The 19,906-nt window shown below is 39.3% G+C and overlaps 1 protein-coding gene across 1 annotated transcript in view; it reads right to left on the reverse strand.

Moving 5' to 3' along the window:
• Positions 1-19,906, reverse strand: part of LOC145414875 (myosin regulatory light chain sqh-like) — a 51,419-nt gene that overhangs the window by 18,102 nt on the left and 13,411 nt on the right. The window contains exons 2-3 of the mRNA XM_080284294.1: positions 18,108-18,208; positions 1,227-1,355 (exon numbers count right to left, since the gene is read on the reverse strand). Coding sequence (XP_080140420.1) covers positions 1,227-1,355; positions 18,108-18,208 — 230 coding nt within the window. The remainder of the gene's footprint in view (positions 1-1,226; positions 1,356-18,107; positions 18,209-19,906) is intronic.

The raw sequence follows: 19,906 nt of genomic DNA on the forward strand, positions 1-19,906 counted from the left end.
GTCAATATTTACCTCTTCAGTGGAAGAGGTCTTTCCTAAGATGAATAAAATTGTCTGGAGGTAGCATGAAGAATATTTAATTTAGAAAAAGTCACTGGAAGGAGGGAGATAACAGCATTAAAAAAAAAAAAAAAAGCACTTAATTTTTGTGCAATGACAGAAACTGCACGACTACACAAAAATGACTGGCTCAGACACAAAGGCATAACTCTGCCCCATTCCAGTTCTCCCCGGTTCTACCTAATTCAACTTGATCCCTTCAATCCTTGGTTGATTTGCTACCTTCAAAGAAAAAAAATAACATGCAAGATATCTTGTAATAAACAGACTGAGGAATGTTGTATTTAACCTCTATACTCCAAGAAGACCTAAGCTAAATAAAATTGCTTAATGGTAAGAATAAATACTGGTAAATGGAACTGCATTACAGTATCAGAGGGTTTAAAAAAATAAATTCATTTACCACACAGCAAATTTACACAGTTGATAATAAGTTGCTCCTAAAATGTCTCCAATGTAAAGGCATCCACATACAATATACCAACTCAGTTTTTTTTATTGAGGTGAAGATGCACTTGATAGGTTGGTGACGACTGGCTAAATGCAACATGTCCGAATAACATATACTAACTCAAATTTCTCCATTAGATATATGTTGTCAATTAATAATAAAGAGATTATGAAGTAATGTTGCATTCAGCCAATCATCACCAATCTGTCATGTGCAAAAAAAAAAATGGAGTATAAAACCAGTTTCCCTTCCATCACTAAAACTTACTAGCACAATGTATGGACAGATGATCTTTACTAGGGGTGAATACCTTTGTTTTATGTACCAAGCAAAGGTGACCAAAATGGCCAAATTGTTTTGGCATTGGTCTGCTAAGGGTTGATGGAATGGTATGATGAAGAATAATGAAGAAGGTATGTCCAGTAGCAAAATGTTTGGTACCACTAAGTGGGAATGCCCACTATCAACTCACTTGGTGTACTGCTACCTACAGGTGACCTTGTTCTAAAAAACAAGCTAAATGGTTTCCTAAACACTAATGGTCTATGATCTGAGAACAATGTGTATTTACATAACTCCAAATTTTGGCCAAAACATGTCACCATGCTGTCAAAGCGAATAGAGACATAATAATGGATCTTTTGTTGCTGTAAAACCAAAAATAAAACAAAAAAAATTAATAAGATCTAAAATTAAGGAACAAGAGCTTACGCACATCTTCATCAGTGAAGCGGTCACCCATGGATACAAGGAGGTCTCGCAGGTAGTCCTCGTTGATGTAACCCTGGTTGTTCTCATCGAAGCACCCAAATGCATTCTTTATCACATCTTCTGGGTCTGTGCCCTGTAATGGATAGTGGCAGATGACGAGAATAAAACAGTGCAGCGTCATTTAGAAATCAGTGATAAAAAAAAATTCTGAAAGATTAAGGGACACACAAATACCACATCCAACTCAAAGGTCTAAAAACTTATTAATGGAAAAAAAAAAAAAAAAAAAAAAAGATTCAGTAGTGCTGGACCAAATTACAAAAATCATCAGTAGCATCCAAACCATGATTCCTACATGTAAAAAAAAAAAAAAAAAAAAAAAACCTAATCTGTGTTTCCCCATGAGCAGCATAGGAGCCCAGGGCTAGACTAGTTGGTCCTGACATTTAAGGTGAGAGTGACCAGCCTCACTCATCCCTGAGTGGTATTATGTGAGCAATAAACCCCAGCCATCCCTTGGATATAAACCTGCACCAGCTCAATCCGACCAGAGCACCTTAATTACCTACTAAACCACCAGGTGCCATAATTTGGTTATATGGTTACCACTCAGCATAGTAAATGCTTTCCTGGTGTACAGGAAACCATTTGGCTTGTCACTCTGTGTAAAGTCACCTGTAGACAGAAGGAAGAGGAAAGAAGGAAGGAAGAGAGGAAAGGGCAGGCACCCGAGGGCTGCACTACATCAAGTGAATGGGTCATGAGTGTCCCCACATACCACCTAAAAAAAAAAGGGGGGGGGGGATATAACTACCAAACTGCATAACCCGGTGAAATGAGGCACACAGTCATTCACACATCATCTACGCCTAAAACCTAGGTTCCACCTCACAAGCAAATGCATTTGCATCTGCATACATATACAGTACCATATTTCTTTCTTTGTTGATGCATTTAACATACACCTCCAGTATAGAGTTATTCCACTAACTGCCGTGTCATAAAAAGAACACAACCTTTGTCATATGCATCTCTGTACATTCTTCATCCATCCACTCTGATCCCTTACCAATTCCACAGATTCCTCAACCTCCTTACCACAAGTCTTCACATACCATTACTCATTTATCATAATCATCCAACTTCCTAGTGATCTATGCATCCTCACACTTTCAAACTTACATACATACACCTGACACCTCAGCTATAAATGTCCTCACTGAAATTTTCAACTTTTCCAGGACTCTTGGGCAATCCCACAAATTTAAAAGGTAGGTAATCATAATCCCAAAATACCCAACAGTTCATTATTACACACATCAATATACTGTATCTGCAATGAACACCATCAACAACCATGTAAAGTGGTACCCCTTAACATTTCTTGGGAAAGATGCTGCAAATGGCATCATATCTGTGTTGGACTGAAGTGTAACCGATGACGCAATTTGGGTCATTTAGGACAAAAAATATTCACCAAAAAATTAGTTTGGCATTAAGTGCATCAAACTTAGGTAGATTACAGGGGAAGGTATGTATACATAATTTACATACACATGTATAATTTGCATATATGTTAGTTACAGGTTTAATATTCATACAAGATAAACAAATCACACATATTAGGCATTTTTTTTAGTTTTTGTCGATTTACTCAAAAACTATTGGTCATATTGAAATTCCAAAAACACTACACGAAAGCTCGTGAATTCTGTACCTAGACACACGCTTTGTTCTTGCACAGTGCGCGCAAAATTTTGCACTAGGATGTTGGGAAGTTGCTTGAAACTATTTTTACTCTTGAACAAGTTTATTCTCCCTGCATTTCTGTACTTTTACTCATCAGTTTTGTGTGTTTTTATTAGCTTGTTGTATAAACACCAGCAAAGATGATGGTATACAATTTATACCAATACCTGTATAACCAATTTCCAACAAACCTGGACATGGAAATGTTTTTCTTTGAGCACACAGAAGCAGCCATTGCTGGATTTTCTGCTCTGTTCATGTCCCAGAAACTTACTGAAAACTTGTGGTTCCAGAGAAGGTAAAGAATATCACCTTCCAAATATTCCTTTATCTAAATTTAGTGATTTAAAAGCGACTAGCAAGTGCCGATTGATATCAACACTGGAAGGAAAAATATTATCCGATAATCAGAATCGGATGAGTAATGTTGAAAATAAAAGTACAGTAAAACTTCGATATAATGGACTTCAATAGACCGGAATTCGCTTTTATCGGACTGGAGGAGCTACCGGACTAAATTCCTATATATCAGAAAAAGTCTGATAAAGCCAGAAGCAGTCCGGACTGCCTGACCATTTCAACTGTGTTCACCACAATAAGGTAAATAAAAGACATGTTTATCAGTGTACACTACAGTATTATTATATATATTATACCATTTGATTAATGTAGTGAAGTTATAACACAGTACACTACCACAATGGTAGTCAAAACAGTTTAAAAACCATTCATGTGATCCAGACTAATGTCTGATATATCAGAAAAAGTCCGGATTAGCAGGGGGAAGTCCGGATGTCGCATTTATCGGAATTTCGCATTTTTCGGAATGGTTTAGGCCCCAATTAGTCTGTTAAAGTGGGGTCTTACTGTATACAGTATATACAGGGTATATATACTTGTTTTACCCAGTGACCCTAGACTCTAACACTTATTTCACCACCATTCTAGGTGTGAATAAACGCTAAAATGATGAGTACTTTTCAAAGATACAGTTGTATCCCACACTGTACCGGCTGTCTTTAATGGTAAAATGCCTCAACTACAACATACAGGATATTTTGACAATAATATTATATCACGGGTTAGAATGAAGCTCGACACAAATACGGTGAATTCTCAAATTTCAACAGTTTAGAATTCGATTAATCAAATTTTGATGCATTTTGGAGTGGTCTGCCTACCTCACGTTTCGATGCAAAGCCGCATATTTTGATGCTCTCAGGGCCAGACTCTAACCCAAACAAGCAGTGATAATATTTTTTATGCGAACCAAAATGCTAGAAGTGAAGGAAAATTATATGAAAAAGTATGAGCCTAACCTAATATCATATGTGACGTGCTCTCAGGGCCAGACTCCAACCAAAACAAGCAAAGATAATATTTTTGATGCGAACCAAAATGCTAGAAGTGAAGGAAAATTATAAGAAAAAGTATGAGCCTAACCTAATATTGTACGTGACATGTGTCAAGAAGAGAATGAAAATTAACATCACTTATTCATATGTGGAGCACACAATGATAAGGTTCCGAGACAATTCCCCGTCAAATCAATTCGCCATCAGATAATTCCCCGTCAAAACATGGACGATTTCCCATCAGGACAATTCGCACCCTGGACTATTCCCCATCATTCTATAAAAATACTTACTGTATTATTAATTAATCAATACTTTAACAACTCGAAGATATAACGAGAAATGACAGGAAAAGAATCAACAATAGAAATACTAAAACAAAATGAAGTACAGGTGGTAGCAAATACAGTAGGCAGAATACTGAAACGAAGAGAAGTACAGTAATTATGAATATAAGGAGCAACATAGAAATGAACAATAGACAGAAAAAAAAAAAAAAAAAGTCATGTTGTTTAAGGACAAGAGCTCCCGGATGGGAGTAGGCACCAACAACAACAACAAGCCATGTGCAAGGTGATGTTCTGTTGTCGGCAGCCATTTTGTGACTCTCCTGCCAGCAACCAGCCATCTACAGCCGAGTGCCGCACTTTCAGCCTGTACCTTCCACATGTGGACGTGCATTTCACTGCAATTTAGTTGTATTTTCTTTGTATTTTTGTCGCAACTTACCTGTTTCAAGATGGCAAGCAAGAGTGGTTCTTCGGGTAGCAATGGTAATGGACAAGAGCAGCCTGGCACCTCTAAATCTTCGCAATCAAAGGAGAAATGGCAATACAGGAAAGGGCAGAAATACACCAAGTATACACTTGCTGACAGTATGGCAATACAGTGCAGAACTACAGTTACTTAACCACAATTATAGGGGGTGTGGGCAAAAAATCATGATTTTATGTAGTTAGGTTCAGAGGCCCCGGACCTAAACTAATTTTTCCCATAAGAAGTTCAGTTTAAATTTCAATGATCTGAATTTCATGGTGACTTTTAGGTACCCATGCCCATCGAAATTTGAGAATCCACTGTACCTAAAATGCAGGCTTCTGTGAAGGAGCTGTGGCAGACTGGTGGGAACCTGCAATTCAGGTGTACACATGCATACACTGGTGGTGTTCCATCAGTTATATGGCTCAGGTTTATTATTTAATTTTGATAGTATAAGAGTTGTGTGATTCAGTTTCTTTTCAATTTTTTATTAATCTTCAGTAAAATGTATGCAGTTAAATTATACGTTATATACTGTATACAACGTAATTAATGCTGCCTTTCTTGGACCTCAAGGAATTTAGTGCTAAATTTGAATGTTGCTTGCATATAATTTTATTTAGCTTACATAAAAAAAAAAGCTGGAACTTTAAAAAAGTTATACTAATATAAGAGGCTGCATCGAAATATCACAGTTCCTTTAGCTTTTCTATTTGGATTTTTATTCTACAGAAGTTACAGACTTTTAAAGAAAATGTTAAATGATAAATTCACTGTACCTTAATATATCAAAATGTTATTAAGACACATTAATACTCACAAGTTTGTAACAACTTTGCCACTGGGCAAATATATACTGTAATAACAGGAAACATAAAAGATATACTTTAACTTTTGTGCTTCCCTAAAAGTATGCAACGCACAATTATTAAACAAATAGGAAACATAAGTATGCAACACCCAATTATTAAACAAACAGGAAACATAAAGGATATATTGTAACTTCTGTGCTTCCCTATAAGTATGCATCACTCAATTATTAGACAAATAGTAAACACATAACATCTTGGCTTCAAAATCAAAGCCAACGCTTGGTAATTAACGATACATGAAACGGATAATGTATATAAGCTTCTGGTCATTACCCAAATAATAAAATGCAGCATTTATACTTGAAAGTACTGTACGTAAAAGCTTGGCAAGCCGGCCATTAGCCATAAATTGACATAACATTTATACTGTACTTAAAAGGTACGTAACATTTTGATCATTAGCCAACCCAGGCCAGACCAGCCTGGAGTTAATGCACAGTGGAAAGAATACACCTGTTTTAATCCCTGAGATTGGATTTAACACAGTAGCAGTCAAAGACTGTTCCTTTTATATATCACGATTAAAATTGCATTCCATAAACTAAACCATGAATGACTAAATTCAATGTATACCAACCACATGCATAAGTAGTATTGTGTACTGTACTGGCTCACATTACACCCAAAAATTTCATGCTTTCTAGATTTTAAGACAGCCTTCAGTCAAGAATATCTTATTTACTTTGAAAAACTTAGCACTGGAGTTTCTAACGTTGAAAGTGAGCAGCTCTTTATGGTCACAGTGTCTTCTGCCAAGCTAAATATTCGTCCTGACGTTCTACTTGAATCTGTGCATCATTTACAGACACGAACACTAGTGACTTACAAACAAAATTGCCAAATATCGTTCATCTCCTCGTCTGAGGAGTTACTGTCCCCTTGATACCCCCATCTACTGCCGTCTTTCTTATTATATGATATAAATCATGTCTTTATTTAGACTATAGTGAGACGAGCAACTGTTAAATATTAGCTAAATAAAGAATATAAAAACTAATGGTTGCAGGCATTTGTACACTACCATATTTATGTACATAAACCCACACGGCCACCACACTTACAGTACATACCACCAGTACACAGTATACCTCACTCAACTCATGGCTTTCAGCCTTCATTTCTTTTCTTTCTTTTCCTTCACTCCTTTCCCATTCACCCATTTATTATTCTCATCCTTCAGTCCAACAGCTGCTACATACTTCACATGCCGGAAAACGTGAAGCTGCTACATACTTCACATGCCGGAAAATGTGAAACTGCTACATACTTCACATGCCGGAAAACGTGAAGCTGCTACATACTTCACATGCCGGAAAACGTGAAGCTGCTACATACTTCACATGCCGGAAAACGTGAAGCTGCTACATACTTCACATACCGGAAAACGTGAAGCTGCTACATACATCATATGAGCATTTTTATTTTTTTTTTTATTTTTTTTAATGGGCACATTTCTAATACTGTTTGGCATCTCAAATGAACTATTTCCGTCACCATCCGAGCGTTCCGCCACCACCCATGCATCCTCAGTATTTCCCTATTACAGTACTAGTATGGAGATGAGCAACTTCAGTACTTCACCATGGCTAGACTAAGGTAAATAATGAACTCCTACATGTTTTCCCTATACTTTTCCATGTACTCTTTCATTTCATATGAGCACAGAATTATTTTTGAGAAAAAATCCCCCACCCCCCCTTTTTTTTGGTGTGGGGGGGTAGAACATGAAACCTAATGCAGCAGTTATTGGGTTAATGGTTTTCAGTAACACTTTAAGCTGTAAAAGTGTCAATACAATGAATGAAATCTTCAATAAAGGTCATTTTAATGTTTCTTCCATCCATATCCAATGTCCCGATATCGACAGAATATAATGGAAAAAAAACGCAAATATCGGAAACATGTCAGTTCAGTAAATTGTATAGTATTTAACAGTACTATCTTAATTTCAACAGAAAACTGGACATACTCACCCATAACGCATCATTCTAGACTGATTTTTCAACCAGAATCAATCCCCATTAATAACCAAATAAACTATCCATTAATTTTGACAAACTGAGAACAATCGAATCCTGGTTTTGGGGATACTTTGAAAACCATATCTGCAAATTAAAAGCAGCATTTTCCATAAAAATCTGGTGATATTTTCAATTACAGTAATTAGTTCTCAGCATTGCCTCAGCTGTTCCATCACCAAATAAATGATCCAAGGCTACATAACCATCAGGTGGTTTCCAACTCTGAGAACAACATGAGCAAGATATTAACATTTTTGCAAATTGCTCCCTTCAAAATGTGCCATGGGATTTGAAATGATGTCTATCGGTCACCATCAAATTCTTCCCCATATGGACAGGTTATAATGAAAGTTACCATGCAAAAAGATGTTGATGAACTGAGTGTTAGTGGGGGGGGGGGGAACTCCCTGTCCCCTTTCCTGGTCTCCCCCAAAAATAACCAACTGAATTTTTAATCTGCAAAATTTAATTTAAATTACTGCCAAAGGTCAAGGTCAGAATTTTTCAAATATTCATATCTAAATGTAAAGATGGTTAGAAACGTATCAGCTTAGCTCACATTTTTTTTTTTTTTTTTTTTTTTTTTTTTTTTGAGGGGGGGGGATGTGTTTCACTTACATAAACAAGTACTCTCTTGCTCTCTCTTCTTTGCACATTCACATTCATTCCCACACTTCTTTCACAGCTGCTTGCATTGGTCAGTCACACTCACTGTCACTTTCTTTAATCCACTTTTACTCTCTCTCTCTCCTTCACAGTATCATTAACAATCTCACTCACCCAGTGTCATTTACAATCAATTTCTTACTCTCTTCCACTCTCTCACCCTCACACTAACTTTCTCACCCACTCTATAACATATCTGCACACTCATTCACAAACACTGTGTCACTCATTCACAGTAATGCCTATTCACTCATAGTCACTCACTCATGTCGTCATTTACATTGCCACACTCTTAAACTCTCTACCTCACTTTCTCACCAGTTTCCCTCCCTCTCTCTCTCTCTCTCTCTCTCTCTCTCACCCAGAGTCTCTCTAACCTTATGACTTTGACGCTTATGCTCTTACTGCTTCCAGCAGTTCAGACAAGGTAATGAAAAAATAGTACGCTCTGTGAATTTCTGTTATCAACAGGCCAGACAAATAGCAGTGATTAGCAAGCATGATAAACAGCAGTGCACAGTATTGTTTATAAAGGCTCCAGGATTTCTATTATCAACAAGTCAGACAAATAGCAGTTATCAGTATGCTTGATAAACAGCAGTGTACAGTATTGTTTATAAAGGCTCAAACATGTCTGCATGTGTTGGCCTTAGTCACCTAATAGATGCTCTTCATGCTGGTTGATCTCTGGTAGCTTCCTTACTCAGTCCTTTAGCCCTATATGACCTTGTCCTGGGTCTTTTTCAGTCTGCCACTTCCAACCCAACCCCCAACACTCACACTTCTCACCTTCCACATGCAACTGTCATCCTCTATCCTCTCAACATGCCCAAACCATCTCAATCTACCCCTCCTCATTACAAAACCAATACATTCCAGTGCCATCTGTCCTTTCAACTCTTCAATCACAATCATAGTCCCCTTGAGGCCTCTCACCCAAGGATGCAATACATCCATCCATCCATCCATCATACAATCCTACATTGCCCCATGAGGAGCGTAGGAGCCTGGGGCTAGGCAGTTGCTCCCGACATTTAAGATGAGTGACCAGCCTCACTCATCCCTGAGTGGCATTACATGAGCAATTACCACCCCTTGGATATAAACCTTCACCGGGTCAATCCGACTGGAGCACAATAATTACCCACTAAACCACCAGGTGCCAAAATTTGGTTATATGGTTACCACCCAGTATAGTAAATGGTTTCCTGGTGTACAGGAAACCATTTGGCTTGTCACTCAGTGTAAAGTCACCCACAGGCAGAAGAGGAAAGAATGAAGGAAAGAAAGACAGAAGAGGGAGTGTAAAGTTACCCACAGGCAGAAGGACAAGGAAAGAATGAAGGAAAGAAAGACAGAAGAGGATGGAAGGAAAGAAGGATGGAGGAGAGGAATGGGCAGACACACGACAGCAGCACTACATCGAGTGAGTGGATGGCGAGTGCCCCCACCTACCACAAGGATGCAATACACATCCATTTAATTAATGTCATTTCTGTATGTGTGAGTCTAGGAATATCCCCTTTTCTTACTGCCCAGGTCTCATAACCATACAGCATTGCACTCATAACACATGCTGCAGATCCCTTAGCATGGAGGTAAAGCCCTCTTAATGTTAGGAGGCAACAGTTCCTTGACCTTCACTCACTCCTTACCCTACTCAAAGAGCTAAATTCCAACCCCACCTCCAGCACATAACACATACCCCAAATAACAAAACTCATCCACACACTTGAGACTCTCCAGCAAGATCAATCTTACACACCTGACAATCTCTACATGCTCTCCACAACACACCACACAAAATCAAGATTATTTTGCAGTCTGCCTCAAATACCACAACATTTCTTATGCACCCACTTATCACAAACACTGCACAAGATGGAGTTACTTCCCACACTGCACATGACCACCCCTCTGCTTTGACAGTACTACCACCAGTCCTAGATATCATCGCTTTTCTTTTACCCACATTTACTCTTAAACCCTTGTGGCCCACTCAGTCTCTCCATCTCCTAAATCCTCCCCATGCCTTCCTTTTATTCTCTGCAATCAGCAAGTCCAGCATACAACATCTCCCATGGGAGTCCATTTCTGAAGTCATGTGAGAGATCTTCAAGCATCATGACAATGAGGGACTCAAGACTGACCCCTATGCATGCCAACATTCACGGAAAACTCATCACTCAAATTTCCATTCACTCTCACCTGGGTGCAAGCACCCACATACATGACCATAACCACTCTAATTAGCCACTTCTTGATCTTAAGCCTTCTCGCTCCCCAGGTGCCCACCTCACCACCTCCCTAGGGACTCTGCATCAACAAAAGTAAAGCACAAATCCCTTATCTTTCCTATATGAGGTCCGTCAAAAAAGAAACCAAACTTTAATTTCACACTAACTAGCTGGTATAACGTGATCACAACACGAGTGCTGTGTAGCAGCGATTGAGCTTTAGTCTATCTAACGCTAACCGCATCATGCCACGTCACTTAATCATCAAGGGTACACACACTTGAGTGAATGTATGTTTAGTGCACTTGGCAACTTGTTGCAAGTTGAACAATGAAGGATCTTGAAGAGCAATGTGTGTGCATGAAATTGTTTCAAACTGAGAAAACTTTTACAGTGAAAACTGTTGCCTGACTGAATGTGAAGTTTCTGAAGAAGTATGCATCTGTAAAAGTTTGTGCCACACAATTTTAACCAAAAACTCTGAAGATGCTTTGTTACCACAAAATTTGTGCCACATCTGCTGGCAGATGAGCAAAATGAATACCCTGCCAGTCAGTCAGGGGCTGTTTGATTGTTCAAATGATGATTAAAACATTCTGAAAAATGTCATAACAAGTGATGAAATGTGGGTGTATGGCTACGATGTCGAAACAAAATGGCAGTTGTCGCAGGGAGTTGGAACACTGTCACTGCAACCAAAAAGGGCACATTGAAGTCACTCTAATATGAAGGTGATACTGATTGTCTTTTTTCACATGGTCAGACAGTCAATAAAGAATTTTACTTGGACATCCATGTGTTTGAGGGAGGCAGTGAGAAGGAAGAGGCCGAGGCATAGACAAACAAAGCCTGGATACTGCATCATGACAATGCACCTGCTCATGTGTCACTCCTTATCCATGACCTGGCAAAGCACAAAACAGCTATCATCCTCCAGCTGCCCTACTCTCTGGACTTTGCCCCTGCAAACTTTTCTTTGTTTCCAAAGTTTAAATCCACCCTGAAAGATCACCAATTTCAGAGGACAGAAGAGATAAAAAATATGCCAAGTGCACTAAACACACATTCACTCAAGTGTGTGTACCTAGATGACTAAGTGACATAGCATGATACGGCTAGTGTTAGACTAAAGCTCAAAGTCGCTGCCACACAGTGGTCCCATCATGATCATGCTACACAGGTTAATTGTTGCACTATTTTAAAAGATCGGTTTCTTTGTGGACAGACTCGAATATTTTTCCTGAAGCTTTTGGACAATGAATATGGCATCAGTGGTCCCTTTGTCTAGCACAAACCCAAACTGCATCTCATCAATATTCATTCTATTCCTTACCATACCTACTAGACCTTCATTATCTGGTCCAAAAGCTTCATGCCTCTATAATTTCCTCTTTCCAGGGCATCACCCTTCCCCTTATACAAATTACAATCACACACAGCCAGTCATCTGGGACAACACATTCATATATAACTGAATTTATTAAATTAGTAACTAAACCTATACCCATAAGTCTCCTGAGGCCTTCAGTATTTCAGTAGTCAACCCAAACACGTATACCATCTTCCCTAGCTGCATCCTGTCTACTGCCTTGCTCACTGTAGCAGCATCATTTAAAGGACAAGGGCCAAACACTGGATCTGCTAACACCAAACCTTCCCTGTTCCAGTTGAACTCATTCAGCATCCGGTTATAATACTCTCTACAGCTGTCTTTTATATCTTCACTGTCCACCAGTACCTTTCCTTCATCATTCTTCATGCACTGTTCACCTATAATATCCCTGTTTTCCCCCTTCCTCTGACATGCCACCTTAAGTACCAGATTATATTCTTCCTTTCAGCACTATGTAGGTTATCTAATACACATCTCCGAGACTCAGAGTTTGCCCTGTATACCTCCTTTCAAGCCCTACATTTGGCAGTGAAGTATTCCTCTGTTACCCCCCCTTTTCCATTCCTGGAAAAGTCTTTTCTCCTTAACTGCAGCTTCTATACCCTCATCCCACCCCATGTTACCTTATGTCTTGGAAGGCCCCTTGTCCATCCCCACACTGTTTTAGTACCTATCAAGAGATTGTTCTTGAATGCACCATACTGTTCAATAACACTTCTGTCAACAGCTCCCTGTTCAGTCACCACTCTACTCATCTTCCTATAAAAGGAATCCCTTACTGCATGGTTTTTTAACTTCATTATTATCCTCGTGGGTGCACAGGTTCTCCCCTTCACCACCTACTCCTTAAGTCTATCTATCTATCTATCTATTGCCAGACGCCAGCAATTTGTACTGCTACACGTACTCTTCACTCTCTATAACTTCAACACCCTTCACCAACATCTCATCAGCCCTCCTGACCAGGAAATAGTTAATATGGCTACTGTTACCCCCAGACTCACATGTAATCAGTCTACTCTCTCTCTTTGTAAAATGTGTGTTCCACCCAATCATGTTCACTGCTCCCCAAGTAAATTTTAAATGTATGTATAAACATTTTATCTTGCCCTGTCTCCTCCAAATGTTTATATTCCTTCTTGTCCAACTACTGTGAATTTTTGGTAACTCCCTTGCCTTTTTTTATGAACAGCCTCATAACATATAAAAAAGACACTTCTGTCTTGCTGATACCCCACCCCACCTTAATAAGGTTCCATTCATAGTTTTTTTTTTTTTTTTTTTTTTTTGCCATCCTAGAAGGGTAGTCAAGTCGTACCCCACCTGCTCGTGGTGACCTCGCAGACACCCTGTTTTTTTTTTCCATTTCTGTTTTTTGTGCTTTTTTTCCTTCGGTTTTCTTTTTTCCTCCTAAATTAGGGTGACACAAACGGGGGCGGCGCTTAGTATTGTATATACGTTTTGCTGTTGTTGTCATTTTGTTTTTTTTGTTCTCCCTTATCATGAGTAAACAACACCAGTGCCCTCGCTGCAGTAGGTCTGTAGCAAAAAGTGCACAAGCACTGAAGTGCGCCTACTGCAGCGAGTGGATTCATATAGCTTGTGAAAATTTGGATGCAGGCGACTATCCATTCATGAAGAGGAGCCACCAGCTGGGCTTTCGCTGGCTGTATAGCCAGTGTGTTGCACCAGCAGACGAGGTCTTGGCTGGTGGAGGAAGTAGTACCAAGAAGGAGTATGAAGATAAAGTTATTGGGCCAATCTTTCAAGCAATTAGAGACGTATCAAATAGACTGGAGGCACTAGAGACCAAGGTCTCATCACCTATGGTGGTCACACAAGATCAGGCCAAGTCATTTGCGGATGCTGTTCGTGGGTCTCTCGTGGGGGGAGGGAAGGATCTGCCTGGGGGCGTGATTGAGATCAGTGCTCATGGCCAGAAAAAAGCCATTCATAGTCAGCATGTACTGATTGTGAAACCAGAGAGTGGCGCTAGTGCCCTGACAAATCAGATGGGACCAGAAGACATCAGAGGCATACTTAACTCGGTACCGGTTGACAGCTGCCTTAAGACCAAGGCTGGTGGGCTGGTAATGAAGTTTCCGTCAGCTGAGGCCAAGGGGGAAGCAACTGGGGTGCTGACTGATCATTTTGGCTCTGAGGGCACTTTTTGCATATCAGAGCCAAAGAAAATTCTGCCTAAAATGACCGTGACAGGCCTTTCCTCTTCCTTGGATGACTCTGACATCATCCCAAATATTCTGAGAAAAAACAATAAAATTAAGATGCTCGTTGATCGAGGTTGTACCCTCAACCTTCTCTTCACAAGGACAAGGAATGACACCAAAACTGCTGTCTTGAAGATGTCGCCAGAGGTGAGATCCTCCATTGTAGAACAGGGCAATTACATCTATGTGGATCTTACAAGATGCCGTGCTTTCGATAGATTCTGGGTTACACAGTGTCATCACTGCCAAGGCTTTGGTCATACATTTGAGAGATGTTCTAGGAAAAGTGATGAACCTAAATGTGTCTTTTGTGCTGGAGCCCATAAATCTAAGGACTGTAGTAACAGAAATTCTCCCAAATGCATCAACTGCTCCTCTTTAAGACATCAAGATGCTAATTCAAAGTCACAGGTGGTTGCCCATTTTGCTTCAAGTAGAGAATGTCCAATTATGATTTCTCATAGGAATAGATTGATTGAAAACACCAATTGACCATTCAAAAAACTGACTACGTCCCTCTTGAACCAGTTAAGGATGGGTCTTTTAAATATTCGTTCCATCCGTAATAAGATAGACTATATTAATGAAACCCTAAATCAGCACGAGCTTGACATATTGTGCTTGACTGAAACCTGGTTGTATGAGTCTGATATCGATATTATTCGTAATGCCTTGCCTAAGACACATTCTATTATTAGTATTCCCAGGCCTGCTGCTGACTATCCAGGAGGAGGCGTAGCACTCATCTACTCTGCAGCACTTGCAAACGTTTCTCTCATTGACTCAGACCTGACCCCATCATCATTTGAATTTATGGAAGTATCAATAAATTTCCATCAGAATACCATTAGAATTGCAATTGTCTATCGACCAGGTCATCCGGGCAGAGATCGAGGTTTTATGGAGGAGTTTGGGCAGTTTCTTGAAGGGTTTTCTCTTAAACCTGGAGGACTTCTTGTTTGTGGTGATTTCAATTATTGGGTTGACAGTCCAGAGTCAAAACCATTTTCTTCAGAATTCCTTGAGTTGATCACCCAGAACAATTTTTTCAATCATGTGAGTAATCCAACTCATGTCTCAGGACATGTCCTTGACTTGATATTGTCCCCTGTTGGTTGCAGGCGCGTATCAGATGTGGAGGTTGACTCATTTGACCCCCTCATCTCTGATCATGCTCTGATCACTCTTAGTTTTGATGTCCCAAAATCCCCTTCATATAAAAAGGTCATCAGGTTCAGAAATTACAACAATGTTGACCGCCAGTTGATGTGTTTTGAAATTGATCAACGTTTAAACTCCATCGATTCTTCAAGTCTTTCTTCTGGTGAATTGGCTGATATTTACAACAACGAGCTCAGGTCAATTTTTGACCATTATTGTCCTGAGGTAGTAAAAACAATCACTGTACGTGATAATTCTCCGTGGTATGGTCCATCCATTAATTCTTTGCGTAGACAACGTAGAAGGGCAGAACGTGAGTGGCGCTTGCAGCGGACCGAAGTAACTCGTTTGCGTTATGTTTTTGCGAGAAGAGCAGTCGTTCACACTGTAAAAGCCCAAAAGGCTAGGTATTATCAAAATAAAGTTGATTCATGTGGTGGTGATAAAAAAAAATTGTCTGCAGTTGTGAACAATTTGGTTGGTCGGAGGAATGTAATTGTTAAACTAACTTCTTTATCTGATGCCCAATTGGCTTCTGATTTTGCTTCATTTTTTACAAGTAAGATATCTCGCATAAGAAGTGATTTAGACAGCAGTTCTCCTAGTGAAGTGTACTCAGTTGACTTCCAGCCACGGTGCACCGGGGATCATTTGCTTTCAACATTTCATCCACTGGATGTAAACAAAGTCAAATGTTACATCAGAGAACTTAATAAAACATTTTGCTCACTCGATCCATGTAACATGTCACAACTGCCTGATGTGTATGAGCATGCTGCAGACTTTATCTGCAACATAATAAATAGATGCTTCTTAGAAAGTAATTTTGTGCGGTCTGAGAAACGTGCTTTGCTTAGGCCCCTAATTAAGAAACCTGGCCTTGATGTCGAGAGCATGACAAATTATCGTCCTGTCTCTAACCTGTCTTTTTTATCCAAGATTATTGAGCGGGCCATACTTGACCAACTCTTACCACTACTGGAACACAACAGAGTTGTTCCTGTTGTTCAATCAGCATACAGAAAATACCATTCGACTGAAACTGCACTAATAAGGATTCAGAGCGACTTGGTGGCAAACACTTGTAGTGGGATGTCCTCTCTCCTAGTTCTTTTGGATCTGTCTGCAGCTTTTGATACAGTAGATCATAAACTATTGTTGGATGATCTGTATTTTTATGGCGTTCATGATAGTGCCCTTTTGCTCCTTAAGTCGTATCTGTCGGACAGATCTCAGAGAGTGGTTGTTGATTACGCTAGCTCTGATTCTGCTCCTCTTCTATTTGGAGTCCCTCAAGGATCAGTTTTGGGTCCAATTCTATTTACTATCTACACAAGTAGTTTATCGTCTTTACTTGATGCTCATGATGTGTCCTATCATTTTTATGCTGATGACACCCAGCTCTATGTTAAGATGTCAGATATCAACGATACTAAGATAAAGTTTGAATCTCTAATGTCTGATATTAAGATTTGGATGGCTAAGAGGAAACTTAAGCTGAATGATGGTAAAACTGAGATCATCATCATCAGAGGAAACAGAAGGGGTGATGACACTGACAATGCCCTGGCTTTGAACATTGGCGTGTCACAGCTGCATCCAGTCAGTTCTGTTCGAAATTTGGGTGTTTATTTTAATTCTAAGTTAAATTACAAAGAACACATTAATCAGGTTGTAAGAGGGTGTAACTTGCATATCAGAAATCTGTATTCTGTGAGAAGATTCCTGAATAGACAGTGCCTCCTAACATTGGTCCATGCAGTGGTCTTGTCTCGTGTTGATTATTGTAATTCACTGTGGGTTGGTCTTCCAAATAATATACTAACAAAAGTTCAGTCTGTGTTGAACAGGGCGGCACGGCTTATCTTTGGTCTCCCCCCGAGAACCTCAACTACCCCGTTTCTGATTGAGTTGCATTGGTTACCAGTAAAGGCTAGAATTGAATTTAAACTGTCTTATTAAATTCAAGGTTCTTAAGTTTGGTGAACCGAAGTATCTTGCTGAATTGTTAAAACTCCCATCGACATGCCCGGGTGTGATGTTACACAGTGAAGATGATTCCTTGCGTCTTGATGAGCCAGGAGCCATTCACCAGTCATCTTTCTCTGATCGTTCTTTTGCATATAGAGCCCCTAGATTATATAACAGATTGCCATTGTCCATAAGACAACTCTCTACTGTTGGATCCTTTAAGTGACAGCTGAAAGCCTTTCTTTTTTCAAAATGCTACGATCTGGAGAGAGGTATTATGACAGATGATTATAGGGTTTAATTTTTGCCACTTTCATGTATATATGATGTAGCTTGTATTATATACAAGAAATGTCACAATTCTTGTAATTGTAAAAATAACGAGCGCTAGTGAATTCCCAAAAGGAAGAACTGGCGCTTTTGAGAAACAAAAGGCCAGATTATTATTATTATTATTATCCTCCATTCCCTACCTGTAGACGATCACCAAACAATGTCAGGAACATGGTGAAGTTGATGGGCCCAGGCGCTTCATTCATCATGGCTTCCAGATACTCATCAGTTGGGTTCTTGCCTGGAAGAGGAAACATCTTCTATTAATTTATCTCAGTATGTTCTGGTATGCGATTCAAGTTGGAAAGAAAAGAACTACTTTCACAGAAACTAATCTCAATTCAACTTCAGTCCTTCACTCCACCCAAATCTCCTTCCTATATAGACTGTACTTCTCAGTCTTACCCTTCCACTGCACCTATGACCTACTTTTCTTCTTTCAACATACTGTACTTCATTTCTAAATACAAATGTCTTGAATAATATGCAAGAATAAAGACCACTAGTAACTAGTGCTTGGACTATCACCAACAACACTAAAAGGAATACTGATATACTCGTACCAGCAAAGGACTATGAAAGACAACTATAGTTAATTTCAGGGAGTCTGATGCACTGAGTTTGCCAACTGAGGACAGGTGGAATTGGTAACACTGCACGATGCTCTCGGATGGCGATTGGTCAATTCCCATAATCATTGAACGTGCACCAAATTGACTTTGTATTCCAACCAAAAAGTCCTTGTTTATTTGTAAAATACTGGATTATACAGATACAAATTAATGCAATGAGATCTTTAATGATAAATATGTGCCTTTTAAATGATTAGAGATAAACCTGAACGACACTGATAACAAAACTAAGGTCACAACTGGATGCATACAGACACAGTTAGCGACTGTGGCGGGAATTCGGACTTTCACAGCAATGTGGTCCCGAGGCCCTGTGAAGGTTCCAGTGTTTTTCCCACCACTACTACACAGTGTCACAGTGTACAACATGCCCTTTACTACCTCATCTGCTAATATACAACCTTACCCTAGATATGCTTAGCTTATCTTTTAATAATTATGATTTGTGTAAGCACACACACACACACAAACACACACACAGAGGGAGTCATCAGATGCAGACGTCCGACATCGGCACTCCGTACCAAACCAACACGGCCAGTGGCATTACCTAAATTACTATCTTTGTATGAGTCAAGCTCTGTACCAGATTAGACTAAATGATTTTTCATTATTAAAAGGAAAAAAATAATAAGTTTCAAAAAGACTTGTTCAAACAGAAAAGAGAACCACGAGGAAAAAAATGCTCTGAGTCAGCTGGGTTTGTTTACACAACAGCAACGCGGGGAAAGTGTACATGATCTGTAAGTACATACTGTGTTCTTTTAGTATTGCAAAATGGATACATACTTTAGTAAAACAAATTTGGAAAAGAAAAGGGATAAAAGTAAAAAGCAAAATGATGATTTCTACCAAGAACTGGTTAAGTGGAGACTCACAATAGACTGGTTGAACGTGTACACAAACTAGAAATGGCTTTCAAAAATGAAATTGATGAAATAAAGAAGCAAATGCACTTGCAAAAGGAAGAGATAGAAAAACTAGGAAGGGAGGCCAATAAGAAAGACACAACCATCAGTGAACTAACAGTGGAATTGAGTACGCTTAGGAAGAAAGTGAGTGAAATGGCAAGTACAGTAGTCAATCATGAGAGTGTTATGGAAGAGTTCAAAAATGACACAGAGACAATTACGCAAGCAAGTAGTCTTATGGACCAGAGCAGTGATATTGAGGAGAAGATAACGCTTGTGAATGAAGCTGTGCACAGCTACAAAAATGATGTAGAAACCACGTATGCTGAAAGGGTGAAAGTAAAAAAAGCCTTAGAAACAAGGGGGGAGGAAAAAAGCATTAAAAAGGAAGTGAAA

The sequence above is a fragment of the Coenobita brevimanus genome, chromosome 101 (genome assembly GCF_032717465.1).
Source record: "Coenobita brevimanus isolate Jiangsu-jjx chromosome 101, ASM3271746v2, whole genome shotgun sequence".
Lineage (NCBI taxonomy): Eukaryota > Metazoa > Arthropoda > Malacostraca > Decapoda > Coenobitidae > Coenobita > Coenobita brevimanus.